Here is a 27,272-nt window from a genome sequence, read left to right on the forward strand (position 1 = left end):
TGTGGGAGGCCATTATGGCTGCTTTTGGGATGGTCCGTTTGAGTTGCAATAGGTTCTTGGGCGGTTTGGAAAGATGTCTCGGAGGAGCCGTTGGAAGTTTTTTATGTTGATAGTCAGGAGGTTCTACTCGCAGAAAAGAGCGGCTATTAATACGGCTCGGCCCCAGTACTTTAGTTAATTGTTTAAAGGCTTTGCTCTGCATCGATTGATTTGGTTCTTCGCGGTGCAAATGAACAGGAAGGTAGAACCAATTGTTCCCTCGAAACACACACATAATCCTTGCAATTTCACGAAGAATATTCGATGTTCTTTGTTCCATCACAAACTGTCGTTCAGGTCGAGAAGAAAATAGGAGTGTTTTCGATCCTTACCGACAGGAAACCCAGATAAAGAAAGAACCGGTCCATGTGCCGGCGTTGCGACCGTTCATTGTTCCCACTCCACAAACGCATGAGATCCGAGTCAGTGTACTACTGCTAGCAGTGTGAGATGCCGCTTTAGAATTTGTCATTTCTTTGGCTGAACAACACGGGGATTATCTTTCTGAAGGAAACGGGCGGTTGGAAACACCAGACGAACTCAACTCGTGAACTCTGCACGGCGGCCGCGTACCTTCTGCGACCCCGCAGAGAGCGAAACACCACTTCCCCGACGTCTTATCGCTGATGCGCGAGTCCTTCTTTCTACCGTCCTACTTGGCAGGTTGCAGCCCGAGACTGCGTCGACTGGCGAGATGGATCAACTTGAGGCTGAGGCTCGGCCTTATGTACGTTTCTCTTGCGCTTCAATTTTGACTCTGGTCCAGTACTAATGTTGCCTCAGGGAGAGGATGATACCGCATCAATTGATGAGAGACTGCAAGTCCATCAGCCTCCAACGACCCATGGATCAGGAATGCTTACTCGAGAGCAGGTCAAATTACAGCGCGTCGCTGACTTCAAGTGTCGTCGACTATCCTGTCGAATATGGCCGTCGGTATCATGCGTTCCGCCCCGGGAGTAAGTCGGCTTTTGTGGTTCTCGCCGTTGGAAGACGCAACGCAGGTCTAAGCGCTGACAATTCGCAGCATACGCGTTTCCAAATGATGATGTACGATTTGTTCAATTTTCAAAGCGAAATTTGGATGCACTGACGACATTCAACCCAGTATGAAATGGATCGACTAGATCTAGCTCATGCCATGATTGTCAAAACCATTGGCAACAGACTTTATCTTGCACCGCTGCAAAAGGAGAGAATCCACAAGATGCTCGACATTGGAACAGGGACGGGAATCTGTATGCAGTTGAGCACCCTTACTGCGACACTCGGGCGAAGGCTGATCAACCCCAGGGGCAGTGGAGATGGGTGATATTTTCCAGAACGCAGAGGTTAGATGGACACCAGGTCTTGCGCTGTAGATCTAGAGTTTTAAAAAGAACTGCAGGTTACTGGGAACGACTTGAGTCCGATTCAACCAGAATGGTAAGTCCACACGTTATAAACGCTGTCCGAAGACTGATGTGCAAGGATACAGGGTTCCCCCCAACGTGAAGTTTGAGGTGGATGACGTGGAGAGCGATTGGGTCACGAACAGAAAATACGATTTCATCATGTGTCGGTACATGGCTGCGTCCATCGCCGACTGGCCCAGGCTAGTCAAGAACATCTACGAGTATGTCAGGTATCACTGGCCACGCCCAAGGAGCTTGGAATACTGACCGGGAAAAATGAGCCACTTAAATCCAGGGGGCTTCGCTGAGTTCCAAGAGATGGACACCGAATTCTACTCAGATGACAGCACATACACTACCGAACATGCTACTTGGAAGTGGAACCAGGCATTCGCCAACGCCTGCAGAAGCATGGGTCGGGACCCTTCCCCAGCGGCTAAAATTGAAGGGATGGTGAAGGAGGTAGGTTTCAATGGCGTCTACGCCCGCGGGTTCAAGTGTCCTATAGGTCCGTGGCCAAGGGACCCATACTACAAAGATCTTGGAATCATGAATTTGGCGATCACGTTGGAAGGGCTGGAAGCGTTCACTCTCAAGCTGTTTTGCGATATCTTAGGAAGGTCGCGGGTTGAGGTTGAGGTTGAATTAGCGGCTGTTAGGAAGGAGCTGAAACAGGGGGATATGCATTTGTTGTTCGACATGTAAGTGCTACCCCTCTTGTACCGCTCCGTGAAAATTGGGCTTTCTGCTGATTGTTTGTGTTCAGCTTTGTCGTATACGGACAAAAACCTGGGTATGTTCACTAGAGAGATCCCACGATTTAGACTGGCAGGGCAATGCCACCCTGGATCCATGGTGGAACCCATCCAACTTGCATTGGTCTTCGGTAAATATCTGGAGTAAATGTGAGGGATAGCTTCAATAACGTCATTCGTCGTTAGTCATGTCTCGATCGGGAAAGTCTAGCAGTTGGGGAATCAGCGGGGCTTGAGGCGATGCGGCTAAAACCATGTCATGAATGATTGGTCGTGTGTGGGTGGAGGTTTTTTTGCCTAGATTTTGGTACCATGCGTGCGAAGGAGATTTGACGATGTATCTCAAACGAGAAGAACAGAAAACCAATGTATGATTCGTGTAAAATCAACAGGAGCGTTTCGGCTGTTTGAGAAATGTTCTTTATCAGTTATGTTCTAATGAGCAGACTTAGATGTTGAACCAAAGTATAATCGTTGAAGTCGGTACTATCACAACCTTTACGAAAACGAAGTGCAAGTCCTCCGCGGAGTATCGGCATTGGAGTGGGTCCTCTCCGCCCCTCCACCCCGTCATCCCGCACCGTCGAGCCGCCGCCGCACCAACACCCCGCATCTTAGAAGATGTGATATAAATGAAGGTGGCCGGCTTCTCATTGACAGGAAAGACTTTCGAAATTTCAAAACATTCATTCAGTCACTCGAAAGCATACACGGGAAATCGACACGGAAAACATTATGTCCACTATCAAAGTCGGTGTCGTCGGCTACGGCTTCGCCGCCAAGAGCTTCCACCTGCCATTCATCACTGCCAACAAGGATTACGAGGTGATTGCAATCTTGCAGAGAGCGGAAGCTCCGAGCGATTTGTCATCCGCGCCTGCGGGCTCCCACTGCAAGGTCGACTTTCCCAACATTAGACACTACCGGACTGCGGAGGAGTTATTCGCCGACTCGGACATTCAACTCGTCGTGGTCGCCACCCACACTGATACACATGCGTCGTTCGCAGAGAAGGCGCTGTTGGCGGGAAAACATGGTAAGTCACTATCCGATGCAGCTGATTATGTGGTCGGAGATTGACGTTTTTGAAGCCATCGCCGACAAGCCTTTCGCAAGGTCATCTGAAGAAGCAGACCGTGTTATTCAAATCGCTAAGGAGAAGGGCCTCATTTTGACTTGCTTCCAGAACCGTAGATGGGTAAGTATTATTGAGTTATCCCATGATATGGTGTTGGCTCATCGAAACTGCAGGATGGCGACTTCCAAACCTTGCGCAAGCTCATCAAAGAGGATGCACTTGGAGAGATCAAGGAAGCTGAGATCCACTACGACTTCGAGTCGCCTCCTTGGCTCAGCTCAATGACCAAGAAAGAGTACACTCCGGGTGATGGTATGGCGTTCGGTTTGGGTAAGTTACAGAACGAGCATAGGTTTCAAGAACACTGTTCTAATCGTGTCGAAATGCAGGAACACACAGCATCGACCAAGCAGTGACTCTCTTCGGACGCCCGAAGTCCGTGACTGGCTTCTTCCGGGCCCAGCGCGGCATCGAAAGCGAGGTGGAAGACTCGTTCACGATCGTCTTGCAGTACGACGGAGCGCAGAAGGACCTTCTGGTGACCGTCAAGACCTCCGTAACCACGCCCATGGCCCAGCAACTCAAACATCTCGTGAGGGGAACAAAGGGATCGTGGCTCAAGGTTGGTTGCCCGCCATTCGTACAAAACATCGTCCGCTGACACGTCATAGTTCCAACAAAGAAGTACCTGCCCTCAAGAAGAGCAAATTGCCGAGGGCCGCAAGCCACTCGAGCCCGGTTTCGGCGAGGAGCCAGCTGAGCTGCGTGGTATTCTTACGACATACAAAGAGTTTGATGGAACGGTTCAGAAGTACGATGAAGCGACGAAGAAGTATACTGGCAGATATCCCAGCATCACTGGGCGCTGGCTGGGTATCTATGAGAATCTGGCCGACGCGATCAATGGTAAAGCTGAGCTCGAGGTGAAGGCCACTCAGTCACGAGACGCAATCAGGATTATTGAGCTGGCGAGAGAGTCGCACAACACGGGAGCAACTATTGCGTGGAAGTAAAAGGCATGTGCAAAATGAGACAAGATGACGGGGTCTCTGAGCGGCGACCTCGTTGGAGACCTGTAAGGCTGTTATTTAATGGTCTTGATCTTATTCAGCTTATGTATCTCGAAAGAAAGTAGCGCATGTCACTATTAGTGACGAGAACGAGAGTAACCAGAGAAATTTGACACAGGCTCTTTATCATATCAATCCAAGGTATTGCAGAAGACATGCTGATTGCTGAGGAACAGGCTTGAAGCCGGGGCCAATTCCCCTGTACCTTTGACCGAGTCCTTTCAGACTGCAAGGTAAGGAGTAAACCTGGCCATGGTCGCGCAATTCGAGCTAGAACAATGAAAGGAGCAGTTTTGAGGATGGACCATTCCGTTGAAGACGCTGTGATTGCTTTTTTGTGTGTATGATCTCACAATGTATTTGTTCCCAACACTTCCCTGCGCTGCTTTTCTAGATTTGATACATAAGTGTGAACGTCGCACCGCAGCTGTCGAGGAACCATCGTCATAACTTCTTACGCTAGTGATCAATCTTCGCAATCAAACCGACAATGAGTACAAATGAAAGTGTTGAGCCCCGGCTCAACGCCACCGAAAAGGCCAAGAGGGCATTCCCTGAGGCGGACACAAACAAAACTCCAACCGTATATGACCCCAGCCCGATTCCCAGAGAGCCTATTTCTGCGAGGGCCAAAGAGCGTTTGCGCCGTGATGTCAATACCTGGAGTGCAGATATCACAGACAGATCCCAGAAGATTCAGACACGCGCTGGGCCGAAAAAGGTACACCGTCCATCTTCCTTAATGCAGGAGGTAGTTCGAGACATGCGCTCGCCACTTTGCCCGCCAACCCCCGGGCTGCCGTCGAATGTGACGTCAAACTCTTCGGGCGAGTCTCCAGAACGCTCGTACATCTCATCGAGTTACAACTCTTCACGGTTTGAAACTTCAAGCGAAGTGCTCCAGACTCGGCAGATGGATAAGTGCTTTGCGGATGCTGACTTTGAGGGCCAGAAAATGTCTGCAGGGGAGGCCTTTCGGACCTGTCTCGCGCATCAGAATGCGGGGTTGCAACGAGCCGATAACTTGATTCTGAGGCTCAGGTCTGAGCTTGAGAGCCAGCACGCAGAGCGTGAACTAGCGGCGCAAGCACAGCGGCAGAGACGGAAGAGGTTGGTAGAATTCTTCGACGACATCGCCATAACAGCAAGAGAGAATCCTAACCGTCTCGTGGACGAGATTCAAGACTGGAGGAAAGCCATGCATGAGTACGATGTGATTGAGCGTGCGAATGACCGGACTCATGAGGTCGGAGCCCTGTTGAATGATGCGAGAGACTGGAGGGGTTGAGATAGCTTTCATGCGGGATGCAAGTGGAATGTACTTGGTACTTGTCAAATAGTGAAGTCAAGTCAAGATGAAATCTAGAGTTTGAATGGTTTTCAGTAGTTTTATCAAGCTTCATCATGTTATGCCGAGTAGTCTTGAAGTTCACAGTGGCATCGCCCAAAAGGAAGTAGACGCAGAAACGGACAGAAGAAGCGTTCACCCCAACAGATAACCTGTGATTGACCAATACATGCATGACGTGTGTATACTGGAAGGAACATATAGACAATTCAATAACCATGTGGAAGTTGGTCTATATTTGACGTTAGCATTACGTCTTCAGTCCGCTGAAGATGGCTTTTCATTTATCGACCGTCGTACCTTCTTATGCCCGCCCAGCTGAATCTCAAGTGGACTGCGCTGTAAAAGAGGGAATAAGTAGTAAAAATGATGACAATACCGACGATAACGAAGGAGCACGACCGTGGTGATGATGCTAAAGCGAATTACATAATAGCCCATAGAAAAAATAGTCGCTCTAGCACACGATAATCAGGTAATCTTTATATTCAGACCAGCCTGAACCATACGTTATTAAAGACCCGCTATTTAAGGTTCATCCCGTGCCCTAATCCGACATTTACTAATCTGCGATTACCTATGATGCGCTCCATAGGTATCTACGTAACCTAAGCATCAACCTCTCAAGCACGATGACCACAGATCGCATCTTCTACAGAGTACAATGGGAATATTCTTTTACGCGATATGATCCAGAGAACGGCTTTGAGACGAGACGGGGCTATCTAACGCGCCCTGAATTTTTCCTCCACCCAAGCAAGTTCCTGCAGCACTTGAACTGGAACGATCGATCGTTGGAATCGACGCCGTTTATTTCTGTCTTTGATAATGAAAGTAAGTGACTGCAAGATGCTCTCAAGCACCACCTCCCCGGCAGCTGGATCAGTAATCGCTGATTGCTGCTCCAGGAGACGCTTCCAAGCGGGCTCAGTTCATGATTCAAAAAGGCTACCTAGGGGTTCAGGCCGCCGAGATCCGACCCGGACGCCTTCAGAAACTACACTGGGATCTGAAATTTACGGACACCAACGTTTCACTCCCGTCCTGGGAGTCGGATAGCGTCACTCTGTTCTCAACACGGGACATCCGAAGACATCTGGGGGTTCCCGATGCCTTGAGCCAAGAGTCTGAATGGTTTGCACTGGAATTCATCCCAAAGAACATCATCTCGCTAGTTTTGCCGGGAAACATGTTCATTCGAAGGGCAGCACGGAGACTTGAGAACGAAGAGGCAACCCGGCCGTGGTTTGCTCCTACGTGATCTTGTGTGATCCTACGGACACTTCATGGCAGCTGCCTCGTGGGGAGATGCAGCTCCTGCCCAAGCAAGTAAGGTGACGGCTCGGTAACTTTGGCGAATACTACCTTACTGTATTTAAATGGATACCTTCGGAATACGGAGTAGCGCCAAGAGAGTTGCGCATTGTCAACTTGCTGAGAGGACCCACCGAAGAATATTGAACAGAGTCATTGTTTGCGAGCGAAAGATCGAAGGCAGTAGGCTCTGAAGACCTTCAACAATAGAATTATTCGTCGAGCCATGACTTGGATGGATACACGCTTAGTCTTTCTTTGGGTCCCTTCTACAATAAACCATGTCTCCGTGGAATCATTCTCCAGAGTCCAAGGTCGGGGATCTCGGCTCACGCGAGGGGCACACCTTCAACAGTGGGGCCGCCCCTTGCAAAGCCGGGGATCTGCGCGCTAGATCACGAACGAAGCTCGTATTTGCCGTTCTTCATCTCCAACTCGTGTCATCTGCTCCATCAACCGATAAACAACCCCCATGACGAGGTGCGGGCCACCCGTGTATATCAACGGCTGCACCCGCGATGGCGCCCGATCGATTCTTCTCCGTTTCCTCACCCGCTAGCCTACATCCTGTGAGCGAGTGATCAAGTCAAGATGAGGGTCTCGCACGCGATCATCTCGGCCATCCTGGCCGCCAACGCCGCGACGCCCAAGCCGCTCCACCCGCGCATTTACGCGGATGCCCCGGCGCTGGCTAATCTTCCGAGAGGGGAATCCGACGACACCCAGACGACGAAGAGCCGCATCGAGCTGCTTCAGGGCGCGTACATTGTCGAGTTCGCCGACGACAACGACACCCCTTCAAGCTTCCTTGAATCGCTAAAGGCCGATGGCATCGATGCCGACACGCGTATGGAGATGAGCTACCGCTTCTTCAAGGGCGTTTCTTTCCAAGTCAAGGAGTCAAACGCCGCGCACCATGATAGCGCGCTCTTCCGTCGCCAGATGGCGGGTTCTTCTCGCATCAAGAACGTTTGGCCCGTGAAGACCATCAAGCTCGACCTGCCCGAGGATAACGGTGCCCCTAACCAAGGCTCCGCAACTGCGAACGCCCGCGTCAAGCGTCAGGGCGGCGCTCCCGGCAACTCGACCAAGGACACCTTCTCCCCTCACATCATGACCCAGGTCGACAAGTTGCGCGAACAGGGCATCACTGGTAAGGGCATTCGTGTGGGAATCATCGATAGCGGTGTCGACTGGACGCACCCCGCCCTCGGAGGCTGTTTCGGCCCTGGCTGCCTCGTCGAAGCCGGATGGGACTTTACCGGCGACGATTTTCTTCCTGGCGTTCGACCTGCGCAGCCCGATGCTGACCCCATGGACGACTGCGTAGGCCACGGAACCCACGTTGCTGGAATCATTGCCGCTCAGCTCGAAGGCAATGGGTACGGCTTCACTGGTGCCGCTCCCGGAGCGAAGCTGGCTGCTTATCGTGCATGGGGATGCGCTGCGACGGGAACCAACGAGATCTTGATTTCTGCGTTTAGTCGGGCTTTCGAGGAGGGAGCTGATATTATTTCCTGCTCTGATGGAGAGTAAGTCATACCCGCTAACTTCTCCTCAGCGAAGTTATGTTGACGACTTTGATAGTCCTTCTGGTTGGGCTGAGGATGCTTGGGGCCTTGTTGCTTCTCGTATCGTTGATGCCGGCGTTCCAGTTGTCATCTCCGAAGGCAACGACGGTGGCACCGGTATGTTCTACGCCTCTACCCCGGCAACAGGTCGGGGTGTTGCCGGCATCGGTGCCGTTACGAACGCATTGTTTCCCACTCTTCTCAACGCCGGCACTTTCAGTGTTGACTCGAACTCTACTGGAAGCAGCAAGACCGAGTTCGGCTACCTGCCTGGTGTTCCCGAGTTGACTGGTGATCTGTCCCTTCAGCTTTGGACTGGCGACGCCTGCAGTGCTTTGCCGGAAGACACGCCAGATTTGAGCAGCAAGATTGCCCTGTTGCAGTTCCCCGATTCCCGAGCGACCGGCTGCTACCCTAACGACCAAGGCAACAATGTTGCAGCGAAGGGCGGACATTACATCCTCTACTACACCAACGACAACACGTGAGTGTCAGCATCTGTGATGGTCATGATGGATCAACTAACATATGTGCCAGAACCATGCGCGATGAGCAGTACGTCTACTCCGACGGCATTCTAGGCGTCGCGTCTGTCCCGCCTTATCAGTCTACGCAGTGGCTGTCCCTCCTCGACCAAGGCCGAGCTGTCACTGTCTCCATCCCGAATGCCAACAACACCAAGACTCGCCTCGAGAACCTCGAAAACAACAGCAGCGGCAGCTACATGGGCACCTTCTCCAGCTGGGGACCCACCTGGGAACTGGACGGGAGCCCTCAGTTCGCTGCCCCTGGCGCCAACATCCTGTCTACTTACCCTGTCGCTTTGGGCTCTTACCGTGTAATGACGGGAACGAGCATGTCTTGTCCAATGACTGCTGCCATCTATGCCCTGCTCGCCGAGGCTCACGGTACCAAAGATCCCAAGCGCCTCGCCTCGTTTCTCTCATCTACCGCGAAGCAACTCGACTGGTATGACGGTACGGCAGCGCACTCTGATATCGTCGCCCCTGTCCCGCAGCAGGGCGCCGGTATTGTCCAGGCATTTGATGCTGCCCGCTCCGCCGCCGAGCTCAGCGTCAATTCCATCTCGTTTAACGACACAGACAACTTCGTCGGCAATGCCACTGTCAGCATCAAGAACACTGGGTCCGCAGACCTTGTCTTCGACGTCAGCCACCGCAAGGCTGTGACCATGTACACCTTCATTTCCAGCCTTGACCGCCTGCGGGCGGCCGCCTTCCCCAACCCCATCGTCGAAGAGTGGGCGGACCTCCAGTTCAGCTCTGAGTAAGTCACGTCGCCAACCTCACGATCTCTGTGTCCCTTTGACTAACGCTCTTCACAGAAAGCTCACTGTTCCCGCTGGTGGCTCGGTTGACTTGACTGTCACCTGCACGCCACCTTCCAACCTCAACGCAACCCTCCTTCCCGTATACAGCGGATACATTATTCTCACGAGCACCACCGACGCCCCCTCCCTGAACGTGCCGTATCTCGGCGTTGTCGGCAGCATGTACAGCACCCCAGTCCTGACCGCCTCGCAAGCGTACCTCGCCGAGTACAACGGCGTCGTCCCCGCGAACCGCACCTACACCATAGCCCGCCCAGACCCCGCCAACCCTCCCCGTACCGACCGCGGTGACCAGTCTGCCACTCCCAACCTTTACATCCAACCTACCGTGGGCACCGCCTCACTCGCCGTGGACGTTCTGTCAGTTGTCAACGGCAAGGAGGAGAACCTCGGAAGCTTGGCTGGCTGGCCTCTTCCGTATGTTACCCGCGTTGACCAACGGGCGTACTTCAACGGCCTGCTTGCCGACGGCACTGTTCTCGAACCTGGTGTTTATAAGATGCAGGTTAGCGCGCTTAGAATCTACGGAGATCGGGAGAAGAAGGAAGACTGGGATGTCTTCACGACGGTGCCTTTCATCGTCAAGTACCAGGCGGCCGGAAACGCAACAGCTGCTGCGTGAAATATCGCTTAGTTAGGCACGCATACAACGCCTTCGGGGAGCAGTAATGTGAAATACGTAATGATAGTGTATATGTATGGCATCTGATCTCTTCCACCAATGGTCATCTGCCCCCAGTTGCGTCACTTTGCTCGATGGCTTCTTTTCTTTCTGTATATACCCCGATGCCATGTCAAACCACGCCAGGACAACCTTGCTTAAGGCTGTGTAACCCAGATCATCTCAGGCCCAGCTATCGCTGCACCCGCAATTTCCGAGGCTTTGATATCTTTCTTCGACGTGACAACAGCCCAAACATGACCATACAAACCTTCAGGCACGGACGACTTGCCATCAGCAATGGACGAAAACTTGACCTCTCCCCACGCACCAAGCCAGGCGAGGAACAAGTCTCCATCATGCTTGCCCTCCCACTGCACATCAACGCCCACCAATCTCTGGGCCTGGTCTAATCCCTGACCCTTGATATCCAACTTCGCAAATGGCTTGTCCCAGGCCAACTTGTCCGGGCACGAGGACACGTAGTGGTGCATGGCATACGAGTACACCAACTCGGCTGGGATAGACACCTCGCGAGGCGCAGCCGCGGCAATATGGTTCTGCATCAGGTTGATAACGGCCGTCATGCGCGACTTGGCACCCAAAGACGTCGCGAGGGCCGGGATGAGCCACGGGTCCGACGGCGCTAGCAGCGCCGTCGCGTCAATAATCAGCCCAATCTCCAATAACAAAATCGTAAGCGTCGTGCTTAGGAACGCATCGATGTCAAGGTCGGGAATGGCGTACGCGCACTCCTTCAACACCGTCTTGGAAAAGTGCTGCAGCGAATCCGTCGCCGTGCCGCGATGCACCCACGCCTGCGCCGCCATTGTCCCGATCGTCTCGACAATGGTCTCAGGGTAGACATTGGCCCACTTGCCACCGGACTGCAGACTCTCGTAACCTTCGAATAGAACCTTAAGAAGGATATTGTCGAGAAACTGGATCAGCTGCAGATGCTCGGCGGCCGCGTCGCTGATGTTAGTGCCGAAATTCCAGTTCGTGATTGCGCCGCCGCCGGCTTTGCCCATCATGTACTGGTCGTTATCACCCGGCTTGGGGATGTAGGCGATCATATCCGCTGTAAGGGCGGAGACGTTGACGACGGCGGAATTTACCATCGGCAGGATCGTTCTGTTCGCGCGGAGGACGCCGCCGAGAGGGGCCACGGGAGGCAGAGTGCTTGGGGGTGCTTTGGAGGCGAGGTCTGTGAAGGCTTGGAGGGTGTTGCCCTGATCTGGAGCGTTGATGGCTCCGACCATACCATTTTGGCAGTGAGTTCCAGTTGTTTGCGCACAGTAGAACCAAATGCTGTGTTCTCATCAGCGACAAGTATCTTCCATCAAAGGCTTGGGACTTACGGCTTGGTATCGTTGACTAAGATACTGAAGGTCACCCCGGACGGACTAAGAGCTGTGGGAATGAGACCACTGCTGAAGCCGTTGGCAGATGGCTCGCATGGCTTATCGAAAGATGATTGTGTGACTGAGTGATTTCGTGGGTTGAAGCTGAACTCGACGTACGTCCTCGGCGGCTCTTTGACGTCGTTAGGACTGAAAGTTAGAGCTCCGTTGAGACCCACGTCCACCCGCGAGATACGTTTACCGCCGACAGGAAGACCATCGGAAGGAGAGCTGCTCGGACCGGCACCCTTCGCCTTGTCACGGAACGCATCGAAGGTGTTTCCTGACGATGGTGGGTTGATGCTATGCAGCATCCCCTGCTGGCAGTGGTTTCCCTGGCCACAGAATATCCAGATAGGCTTCGTGTCGTTCACTGTTATTGTGAAAATTGTTTTCGCACACTCGGAATCGGAAGTTGAAGGTACAAAGGCTGAGAAGAAGCCACCGTTGGCCAGCGGACTGCAGGGGCTATCGAATGAAGACTGAGTGACTGAATGATTCTGAGGAAATATTAGCGAGAATCGCACTCATTTTCGGGTTCAATGAAGCAGTCTTGCCTTGGAGAAGAAGTGGTACGTGATTGTATCGCCACGGTTCGCGATGATCGTCTCTGGCTCGAACTTGAGCTGGTTGTTCTTTCCGACATTGACATCGAAGTGCGCGGCCTGCACGCCGAGAAGTGCAGCGGCCACGGTCAGTGACGAGAAAATGGACTTCATGTTTGCAGACAAACATAAGAGTCTCGAGTGTTCGTGATGGGTGTCGACTCAGGAAGAGTTGTCCGTCATGCCACGCAGGGATAGCTGTGATATTTCACACTCTTTTGAAGCCAAGCTCTCTCCTTGAGCCGGCTTGGAAATTCCCAAGCCATTTTGGGCCGGATCAGAACTGATCGAGACACCAAGGAGACAGTACCAACAGCTTTCAGGGACTAAAGTCAACGCCAAGTCTACGCCACGCTCCCCGCACCAGTCAAAGACAAAAAGGGGTCGCGCTAGGGCTGAGCTGACCAAGCGTCTAAGCGTCTCGGGAGAGGATGGAATTTTAGAATAGCATTCTGACGATGCAGCGGCTACAGATTAGTCTCTTGGTCCTTCGTACATCTGAGATCTGTTTGGAGGGCGAATTCAATTGGACCATGAGCCCTAAGCCCAGTGCCCGGTCGTCACCTAGCCTCTTGTACCAACGTTCGTCGGATGCTGTGCCACGCGGATAACGTCTATTCCGCCGTCCGAAATGTGACAGAGCGAACCCTTGCTGCGGAATGATGAGCTTCCTGGAATTGACGTGCATCCTTCGACCACGCTCATAGATGACTTCGAGAGCAGTCTGCCTGCCAAGCGGTGATGTTGCGATCCTTCATCCGGCCTGATCATCATCCGAAGATGGGCTGGGCTGAATTCCATTTTAGGTTATTGATCCAACAGATTCAGACGATTGACGAATACCAATTAAGTGAATTAAGCCTGAAGAAGTGTGAAAAAACGACAAGAACATGGCCGCACAGACTGAGACAGGACACCAGACGAGAGCTCACGTAAGACCTAAGCCAATGCCACTGTTCCAACGGGCGCCCAGCGAGCTGGTTCGGACGCGATCAGCCGCCGCTCATCTCCCGCGAATGCGCCACTTCAAAGATTCCACCTTGGCATCGCGCTTCACGGTTCCTTGGATCCGAGGCCATCAAAAGTTATTCCAGGGACTGGTGCCTGCCTGCGGGTTGCCTGCTTCATCCTCGGCAGGGCTGGAGACCTTCACGTACTTGTAGCTGGACCGTCCGCGTTCTCTGCTTACTGAACCCGCTACATTCCATACGTCGTGAAATCAACTCGATTATTCAACTCATTCCGTGTTGTTGGCCTCTGTATCGCAGGTATGGCACACAATGCACCAACTCGCAGGGTGCCTGCCTTCACCTTTCTGCCGATCTTGGCATCGATGATTGTGGGTATGTTGATCGTGGTTATCATTGCATCAGGTTCGCGGCCTAGAGTTGGCGATAAACTCTCATTTCTTCGGGTTCGTGATACCCTATGCTTGTTTCTCGGGATCTCTATGGCTCTAACCGACTCAATAGGTTGATGCTACGAACTTGAAAATTCCAGCGAAGCTTGGCGGATCGCAGTACCTCCAAGATCTCTCGAGGGTCTCCGGCGCCGACCTTGTCGGACAAGATGCAACCCCAGCAACCCTTCGGATCTTCGACGTCTACTACATAACACCCCTCGGATCTTGCGGGCACATCAATGATGTGACGGTCTGTACCACGCGTCTGGTCGGATATTGGTTTGACCCACGCAGCGACCTCAAGCTTAACGCGACCTCGATCGCGGGGAGCTTCTCCGGTGACCTCAACGACGCTCTGAATAGCTATGCCAAGACGTCCTCCTTCTTTGGAGTCACGTACATCTTCGCGTTCGTTCTGACCATCTTGGCTCCAATCGTCTCGGTCATCAGTGGTCGTTGCGGCAGGGCTGGCTTCGCGGGTGCCGTCCTGTCTGCGATGGCCACAATCTGTCTTCTCGCGGCATCAATCGCAGCGACAGTCATCTTCAAGAAGGTCGACGACGCCATCAATGAAGACTTCAACGATATCGGCATCTCCTCTGCGCTTGGGTTGCTGTTTGTGCCGACCTGGATCGCCCTCGCATTCTCTCTCCTGGCATCGGTCTTGATGGGCATCAAGACACATAACCCCCGAGCACCGAAGGGCCCCACCAGCGGAATGATTACCGGTGGACGGGATATCAAAAGCGGCAACGTCCAAGGTGGTGTCCCAAGACCACTGACCCTGCTGAAGAGGGTTCAGACTTGGGGCCAGCACAAGTATGTCCACATCGGAGGCGGCGGAGGACAGTTCGCGAACACGAGAGCTGGAGATGGAGAGTTTGATGACGACACGGCCCTTATCGGACGTCGATACAGTCCTGAGTTGGATCCTAAGCAAGAGCAGGAATCTACAAGCATCGCTATGGTGCCCTTGGACCACAAGGGGAGCAAGGATATGAACCAAGCGTACGAGTCGTATACGGGCCGCGCTTTGTGAGGGTTCGACTCAGGATATCACACGCGCCATCGATAGATTCGGGAAAGGTTTTTAGAAGGACTCTGTGCTGTATCGTTCGTGGTAGAGAGGTACCTAATCGCTCGTGGTTGTAGAAACCTCTATCGTATAAGTCCTGTGCATCTCGCTCGTCAGCATTGTTCACGTCGCAATACCGATGTAATAAGATGTAACTATTCATTGCAGGCATACCTTTTCTCTGACCAAACCAGTGATCCTTCTTGCTTGCATGTACCCCCGCGATCCCGCGGGGCCGGGCCGGTGGGATGCTTTGAGGAACGTCCGTCGGTCTGTGGTCGATGCCTTTCTGGTGGATGACTAGTGACAAATCATGCCATTTAAGAGACTGGGAATTTGACTTCTAGTAACCGCCTTGATGGCAACTCTCGCCACGGAGCAATTACTTGCCGGCAACCTGCCGTCGTCAGGATTGGCGTGTATCTTCCAACACATCCTTATCCAAGCAGCACTCGACGACCGAGGCTGTTCAAGCACGCCGCAACATCCCAAGAATCGGCCGCGATACTTTCCCTCTTTTGCCATACACCTTCCACAATATCTATTGTTAGCTTTGTCGAGCCAAATGACCCTAAGGGACCCATGTGTGAGAACAACTCTCGAAACGCAGGCTCTTGCTCAGGTTGCGCCAGGCATCCAGCTACAACCAATGGCCAGGCAAGCGTATGAATTCTGCGTGGCGTTCTTAGTCTCCTACATAACTCAATGGTTTGAGTGACAGAGTCGGCGATATCGATGTTAGCTGGCTGCCATCCGGAAAGCACCACGTGGAGGTATACCAGCCCTGCGTGCGCCCAGATCTGCGTGACCAAGTGGCAGGCTTCTGCCTCGTCATGGGCTTGATTCGAGTCGGCCAGCCATGGCGGTCGATGGTCCCTGGCTGTTGCGTCAATTGTCTCCAATCGGCTTAAGCCATCGCGCAGACTCTGCTCGATGTCCGCCCCCTTCTTGACGAGGTGCATCAATGACAACGCTCCTTTCTTTTGCATGGTCTTCTTCCAGCCGTCAAGGGCCGCCACCTCGCCAACGAGTATCATTGCCCAGTTCTGGCAGCCGACATAATCTTCCAACCTTAGTCGACAGTTTCGATCCGGGTCTTCTTTCGGCTCGTCCTCGGCTGCTAGGACGAGAGGGTAAAAGGGTTGGAGCCGGGGGATCTGTTCGACTCCTGTGCTGTAGATGATGTCGTGGACAATCAACAGACCAGAGAAGAAGCGAAAGGCGGCCTGGTCCACTGTCCACGCTGGCCACCGAGGAGGATTGTCCATACCGGGGTGGGCTAGTCGTCTCATGTGTTCCAACATGGCGTCCCACTTTGACCGATGGCTCCCAACGTCTCCGGGGAACTCCAACATCTGCTTGAATAGAAGGACCGCAGCGTCTAAATGGAACTGCCAGTTTTCATTGCTGGCTATGGAGACCTCGAGACACATCAGATGTACGATGCTATCAAAAAGCCGCGCGCTTGTGAGTAAATCCCCGTGTACACCGTGCTTACTGACCTCATTGAGGTCGAACTGGGCTTTCCTCATGGCCATGCATGTTTGGTTCTGTACTTCGTTTTCGGCCTCGGGTACGCACTCCCGTCGTTCTGGCCGCTGTTGGACGGGTACCACGGAGTAGAAGTAGGATGACAGACTAGTAGCAGCGTGGCAGAGTGATTTGTTGGCCAGGGTAAGAATAAGCAACCACGTGCGCCCACCCTCGAGAACGCTGGGCGTGTAGAACGGGAATACTGCAGGGAAGATGTAGTCGATATAAGACATGATGTAACTTTGCTCGAGTTCCGTAGGAAGGTTGGGCAAAGACGGCGGCGTGATTTCCTGCAGGAGAGGGTCGATGGGGTAATCAGAGCCAGGGCTATTGGTGAATGATCTGGATGGCGTGCCAGTCCGGCGGGATGTTGTACGGGGTGCATCGTGTCTTTCGTTGTCGTTGTCCGCCGAACGAGGCGCCGGACGGGAGTTGATATGCGCGGGAGGATCCAATACAAATATGTCGCTAGATATGTCATCCGCGTCTCCGATGATGCGCTGCAAGATGCGTCTAGCCCTACGGCGTTTGGCTCCATTCCTGACCTCCGTCTTGAGCCTCTCGGCCATAGCCTGCTGCCTTGCGCCGCCATCCATCCATTCTGGAACCTCCTGGTCGGAGTAGCAGCTGATCTCGAGGCCGGCACACACATTGCACACCGGCAGCGTTTCGTCGCACTTTTTGTGGCGTATGCGGCACGTCCAGCAGCTCGACGTGCCACGGGGCATGTTTTCGACTTGATCAGGCCCTTCGGTCGTTTTTCCCTTTATTTTCCGAAAGAGGAAGCGGCGTGGTACAAGATATGGCTGAATAGCTGAAAAAGGAGGTGAGGATTTCCGCGCGCCTGGCCTTGGACTCGGACGGTTAGGTCTTAAAGAGACCCGCTCGGGGCGCGGTCCGCACGACTTGGGTCCGCGCGCAAAACTTTCCCGCCCGGAATGGTTTCCGCGCGGGAACCTAGTTGGGCGCCGGACTTTGGACCATGGCGCGGCGGCGGACTTTGATGCAGTTGCAGAATGGCCATCATGACTTACAAGTCGGGCTGCGGAATGGTGACAGAGATCAATGCGGAGGAAAATGTGTCTTATATCGCAGGAGAGTCGCTTGGTGAGTCTGAGCCACATTGTCATTGAATCCAGCTCATTTCATTCTTGTCGCAATGCCGAGCAGCAAAATTCTCGTTCTCGGAGGCACGGGGCCAGCGGGAATTTGTCTGCTTCGGGAACTCGTCTTTCGAATGCATGCGACTGTGGTCTTTGCGAGGAACCCTACGAAGATCCCTCATGACTTGGCCTCGAACCCACTCATCCAGGTAATTAAGGCCCATGGTCAATGTTTCTACCGCTGTAATCACAATTTTTTGGACTTGCGCTGACAAGAGACTAAAGGTTGTAAAGGGAGAGATGAGCGAGTCGGATGCCTTGTCTTCTGCAATGTCAGAGAGCGCTATTGTCATTTCGCTTTTGGGGCCCGATATCAAGAATACGAAGATCGATCCGTCGCTCTTTGCAGATATTTACCGCTCATCTGTCTTTCCTGCAATGAGAAACCACGGAGTCAGGCGAATTTTCGCCATGGGGACATTGTCCATCAAACGACCCGAAGACCATTGGACCATGTTTCAGACGATGGTAACCGTCTTCATGTCGCTCTTTGCAGGCCCAATCTACAACAACATGCTGAATCTTGCGAAGTTGTTTGAGACTGAGGCCGAGGGTCTGGACTGGACGGTCTTTCGGATCGCTCAAATTCCCGGCGAGTCGGATCCCGAGAGCTGGGAGAAAGACAGACAGGAGAATCTCTTCACCGGATGGATCGGAGAGTCTGGATGGACATCTTCGATGAAGAGAGGGGCCTTGGCAAAGTGGCTTGTTGATGCTGCGGAAGGCAAGGCGGACGAGTGGAAAGGCAAAATGCCGGCGCTTAGCTCCTCCGCCGCCAAGTAAATTCTGCATAGCCTTGCATGAGATACCCCAAGAATGCTGTGTTTGGCGGCTTCTCAGATCGTATGCCCGCAATTGAAGATTTTCTTAGACTATGTTAATTCATTAACTCCCCTGTATTGATCATGCAACCTCCAGGGCAACTAGGGCAGAGTTGCAGTCAGCATTACTAATGCTTATCCGAATATTATTGATAGCTTTCAATAAGTAAGTCACCGAGGCACTGGGAATTCACCTAGGCGGAGTTGATGATTTGAGGATTACGAACTTAATCATTACTAGGCGAGCCCGTTGGAAAGTTTGACATAGTTCAACTGACCCAAGAAACATCCAATAACAAGCAACTTGAAGTGACATTTAGCAGAGTTGCAAAGTCTCAATGGGGAAGTCAATTGTTCAAGCCCCGCAAGAAGTCCATCGTAACTACTCTCGACCCTTCGTGTATTCAATGTTGACTTCTATTCATTACAAAGCTCGAACTTAGTAACAGAAACTTGCAAGAGCTTGACACTAAGAAGACTTGCATTGGTCTAAGCCTCGTTAATGCAGGGGACCACTTTTGACCAACTCAGCGTAGCATCCTGATTTCCGACCTGAACGAGGTACGAAACCGAATGCGATAACTTCTGATTCGACGATTCATATCTTGGCAACTTGGTCTTCGACTACTCAACCGAGCCGAAAACGAGATTCGAAGACTGACAACGCGAGCTTCGTCGTTTTTAACACCATCAATCGACATTTTCAATCAGAAAGTTCTGCAAAAACTCTTCGTTTCATCTCAATTTACACTCTCTTCCCCCATCATGTCTCCAAGCCGCCCCGTTCTTGCCGTCATTGGCGCCGGCAGCATGGGCGTTGCCATTGCCCGTCGGCTCGGTCCGTCCCACTACATCGTTATTTCCGACTTTTCCCCTGCAATCCTCTCAAACGCCGAAGACTCGCTCCGCTCTGCCGGCCACTCATTTACGGCCCAGTCAATCGACGTTTCCAAAAAGGAATCGGTGGCATCTTTTGCGGAGGCTGCAGCGAAGCTGGGTCCGATTCAGACTGTTGTGGTGACAGCGGGTGTGTCCAACGCAGCCGATAATGCCGAGTTGATTTACAACACAAATCTCCTTGGTGTTGCCTTCATCATGGACTCATTCCAGTCATTGATGGCTCCGGGCGGTTCTTTGACCGTGATAGCCTCTATGGCGGGTCACATGAAGAAGCCGAACTCCGCTCTGGACGACCACTTCGCAACTGCCTCTGCTACCGACCTCCTCAACCATGCAGACATCAACCTCGCCGGAGACCCAGGCGACGCTTATTCCATCTCAAAAAGAGGCTGCATAATTCGCGTTCGCCATGCTGCAATTGCTTGGGGCCGTCAACGAAACCGGATCAACACCGTCAGCCCCGGTGTCACCATGACCCCAATGATCGCCCAGGTGATGCAGTCAGCCGCGGGATCGATGTTGGAGGGCATAATCAAAGGCGTTCCTCTCGGCCGCATCGGGACGCCTGACGACATTGCCGGTGCTGTTGCCTTTTTGGCGGGCCCGGATGCCACGTATGTCAACGGAGCGGATCTGCTGGTGGACGGAGGCTCGCGGGCGACTCACCGGTGGCCCGGCACCGAAGCGGGGGCCGAATAAGTGGGGACACCGAGGCGTTGAAGCCTTTCCTGATCTGGTACACTCCGTTGCGTTGACAGCGTCCGCCCCCCTTTTTTTTCCCCGCTTATGCAAAAACATGAAAAAAAGCCAATTTTACGCTGTGACGCGCATTTCTCTGCATCGCACGCAAAACGCGTCAAAGTCATCACCAACACCTCAATTGCCGTCAATCACTATAGTCCCAGTAGTATTCAAACGTATAACTACACGATAGAGACATAAGGTGTGTATTTCATGCTTCCGTAGCAGTCAATCTACCCATCGAGGCATTGCCAACCCAGCTAGTCACCTCATCCCCATACCATTCGACCAACAAAAGGTCTATTTTCGTCATGAGAGATCAAGATGACATTTGCTGAGGAACAGAAGAAGAGACCTGCTGTATGACTTTATATATCTACTCAGCATACGGTTTGTATGGCTCTGAGTAATATATAAGCATACCAAGGGGCTTGATACGGTTCTTCAGAGCAAATGCTTTGGCAGTCAACAGGATTAATGACTCTCCTGATAGCTCAGCTTGTTCACGATATTGAGCAAGAGTCTACTGCTGTATAGATTGTGCCCTGTTACTTACAGTTTGCCGCTGGTCAGTACATGTCCGTGGTTTATTATATCAGATACATCGAGAAAGACGCCGGGCGACGACGACGATACAATGGCGCCCAGAATATCGAATCTACAGCTATCGACGATCGCGATGATACTGCCATTCGAAGACCAAAAGACCCACGAGCTGGCAAGTATCGTTGGCTGTACCGAACGAACGATTCGACGACATAGATCACGACGTAATATCACTGGCGAAGTGCAGAGATATAAGAGGTGCCGCCAGAGTCGACAAAAGATGGAAATATGGCATCGTACAGAGCTTCTTGAACTACTGCAGTACCGCAGCGATCTATCTCTTGAAGAGATGCAAGATTTCCTATTTGAAGCCTTCGAGATCCAGATCAGTCGTTCTGCAATCAGTCGACAGTTAAACTCAGCTGGCTGGACGAACAAGAAGTCCAAGATTATTGCTGCTCAGCGAAGTGACGAACTACGATACGAGTACTTGTACCGTATACGACGATATCGCCCCGACCAGCTGGTATTCGTCGACGAATCCGGCGTCAATAAGGATACTGGGATACGGAGGACTGGATGGGCGCCGAAAGGGCTTGCTGCGTTTCGAACTGCAGAGATTGATCGGTTTCAGAACTCTCGCGTACAGATCCTGCCAGCCCTCACGTTGAGCGGTATCCTACACTTGACTACGTATTATGGTACGACTGACGGCGATGGGTTCTTTCGTTGGCTACAGGAGTGCCTTATCCCGAAATGTGGGCGTTTTCCAGAGCCAAACTCTGTCATCGTTATGGATAACCTCTCCTGCCATCGTATACCTGAAATCGAGGGTTTATGCCGGGTATCAGGTGTCCATCTCGAGTTTCTGCCTCCGTATTCACCAGACTTCAACCCCATCGAAGAGTACTTCGGCGATCTAAAGCGATACATCAGGAAGACGTATTCGAAGTGGAACAACGATGAGAATGACACTCGGGATTTCATGGAATATCTACGTGACTGCGCTATGGAGATTGGGTATCGTCTACCCCAGATCGAGGGCCATTTCCGCCATTCGTTCGTCAACTTTGATGGGACAGAGCATATATTTGACGATATCGAACTATAAAAGGGAGGATTTGCTGCCAATATTGAACATCAGCAAGCAATCCAAATTTTCATCGTGCGTTCGCGCGCAATAGATCTTAATCGTGTCGTCATATGATGGTCAATCATCAAATCCATGATTGTAGCCAACAAGATTGCCAAAAGGTTAGCCACAAGCGCACCAGAACACAAAAAATATACCGTCGTCCATTGTTTTCGTCGGTAGCTACGTATACATATCAATTTTGCCTGTATAACGGCTGAAACGCGTTGTTGATGCTTGTGACGATGATTTGTGATGATGACACGTCATCACGATCAGAGACTTCAACCATAGTCAGAGACTTCAACTGCCCCTAACCAGTATCGGGATGGACCGAAGTGTATTGTTTGCAGATCCAAAATAACAGTAATTCTATTGCTTTTATACGTATAGAGCGGCAGTGTTGAATCTACGGCTATGGGTAGACTTTTCCGTGGTTGAACACGTCATGCAAAAAAATCGCGCATACAGTCAAACTTCACACCACTCTTGCTGTATCACTCTTCTTCGTTATCCTCCTCCGAGTAATACGTCTCTGTTGACGACGTATCACTCGAGATTTCAATCTGATTGTCCTCATCGCCTTGCTCGATTTCGTCTTGTTCGATCTGTAACTGCGTGGGCAGCATCTGCGACGCTGACAGCAGTGGTGACGAAACGAAACCAAAGAGTTCCGAAACGCCTACAAAGTTAGCCATATTCGACAGTAAACAGCTCTATATACACTCACCACGTCGACCAACTTCAACTGGCGTACCACGGATCTCTTGCTCGATGGATTGACGTGGCACTAGGGCGTCGATATGTCGGGATGACCCCAACTCGCCTGAAACTAGCGCCGCAGAGTTTTCAACTGGCGCCGCCGCCGTCCCTCCTGGCAATCCAGCGTATATTCTTGTATAAACATCTCCTTCTGACTCTCGATGGTTTGAATGAAGTTCAGAGTGAGATACCACGTCGGAGAGGGCGTCAGACTGCCCTCCGTAGTAGGCGCTGTTGTCTATGAAGGATTTGATCGAGTTCCTGACATCTTCGGTAAGATCTTGAGTAAAACCCTGTTCAGTAAACCAAATATCTGGTAACTTGCGAATTGCCCGCAAGCTACTGTCTACTGATCGCAGTTTCTGTAGCTTCTTTCTGAACCCTTCGTCGACGTTATATCGCTTGCCGCGGACGGATATAAACCACTTGATGAAGCTGGCCACTTGATCTAGAGCTTTTCGAGGCGAATCCGGTACCACTGGCGAGGACGAACGAATCGGGAGTGCGATACTTGGTTGACGAGTGCTTGGAAGGTTCAATGGCGGAAGAGTTGGCAACGAATACTGTGAGATGTTCGCATATGGCCAATATGCCGGCGGCGGCGGCGCCGGCGGCGGCAGCTGTACGTATGGGTTAGGATATTGAAGATGACGATCTGGCGCCCCCGCGTTGCCGTATATATTGACGATGGCGTTGCTGTTGGCGTTGGTTAGGCCAGATCTTGACCCTGATGATGGAAGTGCGGCATTTTCAGCCTTCTCTTCCGTCATCACTGTCGTCTCCTGGTTATCATCAACCTCCACGATATTCTTACTTCTCTTGCCCTGGCGTTTCTGATCCTCTATAAACTGGTCGTGAAGAATCTCACCAAGCAGTTCTTTAGGTGGTTCCATATTGTCAACGCCAGCCTGTCCAGTCATAATAGCCTTCGCCCACTTCTCTATATGGTGAGATTTGATCTTGTAGTGCTTCTGGCCTAGTATATAGCACCAGTTGAACTTCTCGTCGCCCGAACTATTCTTACATCTCTGGTACTCTGGGCAGATGTGCGTACGGAGAAGTTGTCTGTGCATACCCTCCTTCCGACGCTCGACGTTTGCAGGATCGTTAGCCTCACGATCGATCGCCTCTTGCATGCCGGCTGAAACGCCTGCTCGGCCACCTTTTCGAGGCGTTCGTACGCCAGTCACTATACCACCAGAGATTGGTACGGCGCTGTATTGCCACTTGACGGTGAGGTGGACTTCACCCCTCTCTTCAGCTTGTTCAAGAGAGGGGACAATATCAACCCATGGAATACTTGGCCAAGTGACCCCTCCAGTAGACGGATAGACCCGAGTGAAGATTGGTGTTGGTTTAGATGCGTTGGTGGGCTTCCTCCAAGCAACGACAACAGCGATATTGGCCTTCTTCACAATATACGAGTGAGCCACTTCTGCCTCAAGTTGGGCGCCGCTGTCTGCCTCCCAGTCTCTACTATTCGCATCTAATACAGGAGCAATACTGAATCTGTTATACGCGATGCTCTCGATGGTTAGATCGAGAACAGGTAAACCGTTACCCTTGAGCGCTGGGCCACGGGTAACCTGGATTTGTAGCAGAGTTGGTTCCTCGTTACCCATATCGTCCTCCTCTTCAAATACATCGTGGAACGACATAAACGTATCATCAGCGCTATGGCGAGGGGCCGTAGGCGTATCGTCCGCAAATCGAGTGGTTTGACGAGGGGTTGGGTTAACTGGGGTCGAGTCTGGTCGAAACGGTGGCATCGACGAAGGCAGAGTACTTCGGAGCCGGATCGTATGCGGCGGATCCTTCTTTCGCTTCCTCTGCGTTGTCGTTGCTTTTTGGCGAGAGGACGCTTTTGGAGCTCTTCGTGATGACGGAGGGGCTATAAGTACACGCTTTCTTCGCGATGTAGACTCAGCCGCCACCAAATCATTAGTCTCGGGTCCAGCCTCGGCGACGATAACCTCCTCGGCGGCCTCCTCGGCGGCCTCTTCGGCGGCGGCAGCCCGGCGAGCCCTCTCGGCGGGCGTAACGATCCTGATCGACGGCGAGGCAGAGCGTTGAGGAGGATCTCTGGCGGCGTCCTGTGCCAGTTGTTGTATACGTCGTTGTTTCCGCGTACCGTTGGCGATGGGTGACGGACGATGCCCAGAAGGGTCATCATCCGCCTGCCGAGCCGCGCGGCGGCGTTTAGGAGGCATCACGATGCCCTCAGATAATGAGATTCAATAGAAATAGATCAATTGAAGCCATCAGAATAGGTCAATTGCCGTACTACGAATATCTACGTGGCGTTGGGCAAATTTTCATGTATATACAGGGATTATGCGTGCGTAATTTCGGCAAAAAGGGGGGGCGGACGCTGTCAACGCAACGGAGTGTATGCACGGCATTTCGGTACACTGGCCGTTGCATATCGGAATATCGGGCAAACACCGATATTCCCCGACATAAATTGGCAATGTTGACCGTGCCCAGAGAACCGGGTCAGTTTGGGCGGGGGCCATTTCTCTTGTGTGTTCGGCATGTGATATTCCGCCTTCTGCGAGGCTGTGGCACATTTCACAGCCACAGAGCGTTTCTCCGTAGTCAGATCTCGTAGAATACCTGTGTTAGAGCTTCTGTAACCAGTCCAACTCATCGTTTGTGTATTTTACTTGCACCCTGCGTCGGCCATGAGATCGCAGGATTGCGCCCGTTTATGATTTTTACTTTGGGCATCTTCACCATTTCCATGTACAGTGGCATGACTTGCGCCGTACGCGAAATTTTCGTCTCCGGCTTGTCCTGATGCAGGAATCAGTGTGAGGGAACCAGGAAAATAACAGTGTAAAAGTCCACGGAGAAAGAGATTGAGAGTCCATGCACATTACCAAGCAAACAGTCTTCGACCTTATTGATTGGCAATTAACTTCACTCTTCGAACTCTCTGGCTGCGTTCTCAGCGATGACATCCCGTCTGATATTACAGCTGCAGCCGCGTAGCGCTTTGATATCAGTCGGAAAACCGTCGTATATCCGATGCAATTCGGGATGAGCTCCTCTATAGTAACTATAACATTAACTCAATCCCTATCGTTGGAACTGTAATACTACAGCAGATCTTCAACTAAGTTGCCGGTGTCCGTCGTCGATACTTTTGATCGTGTGGCTCGAACGACGTGGAACAGTCAAGGTTTCTTGGACAATAATCCGATATGGGATTCTAGACCCGGTATTTATTTCTTCGTTGGAATAAAGAGGAAATATTGATAGAGAATGCGAGGCTCTGATTATACAATTGAAGCATCGTCGGCCACTTTCAAAACTTCAAAGAGAAGAAATGAAAGAAGGTTCAACCACCGTTGCATACTGGATCTCATATGGGGATTACTAGAACTCCGAATTCCTGTTCGAGAACTGCATCTAGCTGTTCACAGTATCATTCCTGGTGTTTACATTTGCATGCCTCTGTGTTCGTTTCTTTGCCATCTCATCTCCTGATCCTTCTATTGGGAACCTATGCATATCTTCAACCGCCCAACACCCTGCCGGTGCAAACCTCAATTCACCATGAAGCATGAAACAGGCCCACTGTCCACATGAATCCGCGCCAGGATCCCTTCACTGTCTGGTGGTTGCGAGTTCGAAAACATCAGCGCAGTCGCATCCGTTTGCGATTCGCTCAAACGAGCAACCTTACGATGCAACCCCGTAGATGCCGACCACTGACCCGAACAGGTGAATTGTCAACAGTCTCAAACCAATTGAGAGAGGAAGGAAGACGTTTATTGTTTCCATTCAGAGTCACATCTCGCGTAGTCTTGCACCGGAACGGGGTTGTGGGTGATCTTCGAACTCTATTTTTGCCTCTGAGTTTCTTGGCGCCCTGAAACGGCGCCTTTCTGACCTTGGCATCCAATACGCCTAGCATCCCCAATCCAGCAGCAAACAAGTACCTTCGGCGTCCATTTCTCAATCTAGAGGGAAATATGGTGAATGACTGGCCCTGGGTTGTTAGTCGGGTTGATAAAGCGACCCGGGCACGTGGGAAACATTCCGGCTCGTGAAGATTGGGGATGTCGCGTCAAGCATATACCTTGTCAAATGACCACAGCTACGTTCACCTGGTCCTATCGAAGCTTTCTCCTAGTTCGGAGGCCCCCGAGCCGTGAACTTGTTTCTCTTGCCCCGCCTGATGCTCGGAAGTCGCCGCACTTTGGCGGGAGTAAATCTCCGAATGTGACCATGCGGCTCAAAGCTTTGAGTCGGAGCCCTCTCCGAAGCATTGCGACGTGTTTCCCGCTTGTTGGGCAAGATAAGGGCTATGAAGCCATTATTTGTACAATTAAGACCAGGACGGATTCAACTTTCAAGTCATGATATCATTGGCGTACGCGGCATAAACGACCCTTGGTCCCTAGGAAAGGGTCTATCTGTCCGTTAATTCGTCTGGAGGCACACGATAGCTCAAGATATGGCCGAGTCTGTTCTCACCATAGGGTCTTTCATGCGAAAGTCGATGACAGCCACTCAGAAACACTGAGATGTGATTGCAAGGAAACAAATTTGAAGGTTGCGAGCTCCCCATGGGCCGGCATGCTGTGCGTGCGCGATGGT

General features: G+C 52.0%; 9 protein-coding genes across 9 annotated transcripts; 7 read left to right on the forward strand and 2 right to left on the reverse strand.

The window, feature by feature from the left end:
* Positions 1-883: 883 nt before the first annotated feature.
* CGCS363_v008551 (Secondary metabolism regulator LAE1) lies at positions 884-2,239 on the forward strand (the record flags this gene model as incomplete). The annotated part of the gene is made up of 8 exons (XM_036640400.1): positions 884-998; positions 1,067-1,089; positions 1,148-1,277; positions 1,333-1,370; positions 1,427-1,464; positions 1,517-1,654; positions 1,715-2,134; positions 2,200-2,239. The coding sequence occupies 8 exons, from the start codon at positions 884-886 to the stop codon at positions 2,237-2,239; spliced, it is 942 nt and encodes a 313-aa protein (XP_036495099.1).
* A 684-nt stretch (positions 2,240-2,923) lies between these two features.
* On the forward strand, positions 2,924-4,279 carry CGCS363_v008552 (putative oxidoreductase; the record flags this gene model as incomplete). The annotated part of the gene is made up of 5 exons (XM_036640401.1): positions 2,924-3,224; positions 3,280-3,386; positions 3,440-3,596; positions 3,656-3,888; positions 3,938-4,279. 5 exons carry the CDS (start codon positions 2,924-2,926, stop codon positions 4,277-4,279), a joined length of 1,140 nt encoding a protein of 379 aa, XP_036495222.1.
* A 547-nt stretch (positions 4,280-4,826) lies between these two features.
* On the forward strand, positions 4,827-5,624 carry CGCS363_v008553 (uncharacterized protein; the record flags this gene model as incomplete). The annotated part of the gene is made up of 1 exon (XM_036640402.1): positions 4,827-5,624. The coding sequence occupies one exon, from the start codon at positions 4,827-4,829 to the stop codon at positions 5,622-5,624; it is 798 nt and encodes a 265-aa protein (XP_036495224.1).
* A 1,965-nt stretch (positions 5,625-7,589) lies between these two features.
* On the forward strand, positions 7,590-10,542 carry vpr-17 (Minor extracellular protease vpr; the record flags this gene model as incomplete). Its single annotated transcript, XM_036640403.1, has 4 exons — positions 7,590-8,530; positions 8,586-9,053; positions 9,107-9,856; positions 9,915-10,542. The coding sequence occupies 4 exons, from the start codon at positions 7,590-7,592 to the stop codon at positions 10,540-10,542; spliced, it is 2,787 nt and encodes a 928-aa protein (XP_036493974.1).
* Positions 10,543-10,739: 197 nt separating this feature from the next.
* On the reverse strand, positions 10,740-12,703 carry CGCS363_v008555 (putative GPI-anchored cupredoxin; the record flags this gene model as incomplete). The annotated part of the gene is made up of 3 exons (XM_036640404.1): positions 10,740-11,892; positions 11,943-12,474; positions 12,577-12,703. 3 exons carry the CDS (start codon positions 12,701-12,703, stop codon positions 10,740-10,742), a joined length of 1,812 nt encoding a protein of 603 aa, XP_036495211.1.
* Positions 12,704-15,503: 2,800 nt separating this feature from the next.
* Positions 15,504-17,327, reverse strand: ptaR3-2 (Pestheic acid cluster transcriptional regulator 3; the record flags this gene model as incomplete). Its single annotated transcript, XM_036640405.1, has 1 exon — positions 15,504-17,327. One exon carries the CDS (start codon positions 17,325-17,327, stop codon positions 15,504-15,506), a length of 1,824 nt encoding a protein of 607 aa, XP_036495212.1.
* A 705-nt stretch (positions 17,328-18,032) lies between these two features.
* On the forward strand, positions 18,033-18,545 carry CGCS363_v008557 (uncharacterized protein; the record flags this gene model as incomplete). The annotated part of the gene is made up of 1 exon (XM_036640406.1): positions 18,033-18,545. The coding sequence occupies one exon, from the start codon at positions 18,033-18,035 to the stop codon at positions 18,543-18,545; it is 513 nt and encodes a 170-aa protein (XP_036494378.1).
* An 803-nt stretch (positions 18,546-19,348) lies between these two features.
* Positions 19,349-20,182, forward strand: hsdA-1 (3-alpha-hydroxysteroid dehydrogenase/carbonyl reductase; the record flags this gene model as incomplete). The annotated part of the gene is made up of 1 exon (XM_036640407.1): positions 19,349-20,182. One exon carries the CDS (start codon positions 19,349-19,351, stop codon positions 20,180-20,182), a length of 834 nt encoding a protein of 277 aa, XP_036494886.1.
* Positions 20,183-21,050: 868 nt separating this feature from the next.
* On the forward strand, positions 21,051-21,881 carry CGCS363_v008559 (uncharacterized protein; the record flags this gene model as incomplete). The annotated part of the gene is made up of 1 exon (XM_036640408.1): positions 21,051-21,881. The coding sequence occupies one exon, from the start codon at positions 21,051-21,053 to the stop codon at positions 21,879-21,881; it is 831 nt and encodes a 276-aa protein (XP_036495208.1).
* Between the last annotated feature and the right edge of the window lie 5,391 nt (positions 21,882-27,272).

Source organism: Colletotrichum siamense, assembly GCF_013390195.1.
Source record: "Colletotrichum siamense strain Cg363 chromosome Unknown KSG_Cg363_contig05, whole genome shotgun sequence".
Taxonomy (NCBI): Eukaryota; Fungi; Ascomycota; class Sordariomycetes; order Glomerellales; family Glomerellaceae; genus Colletotrichum; species Colletotrichum siamense.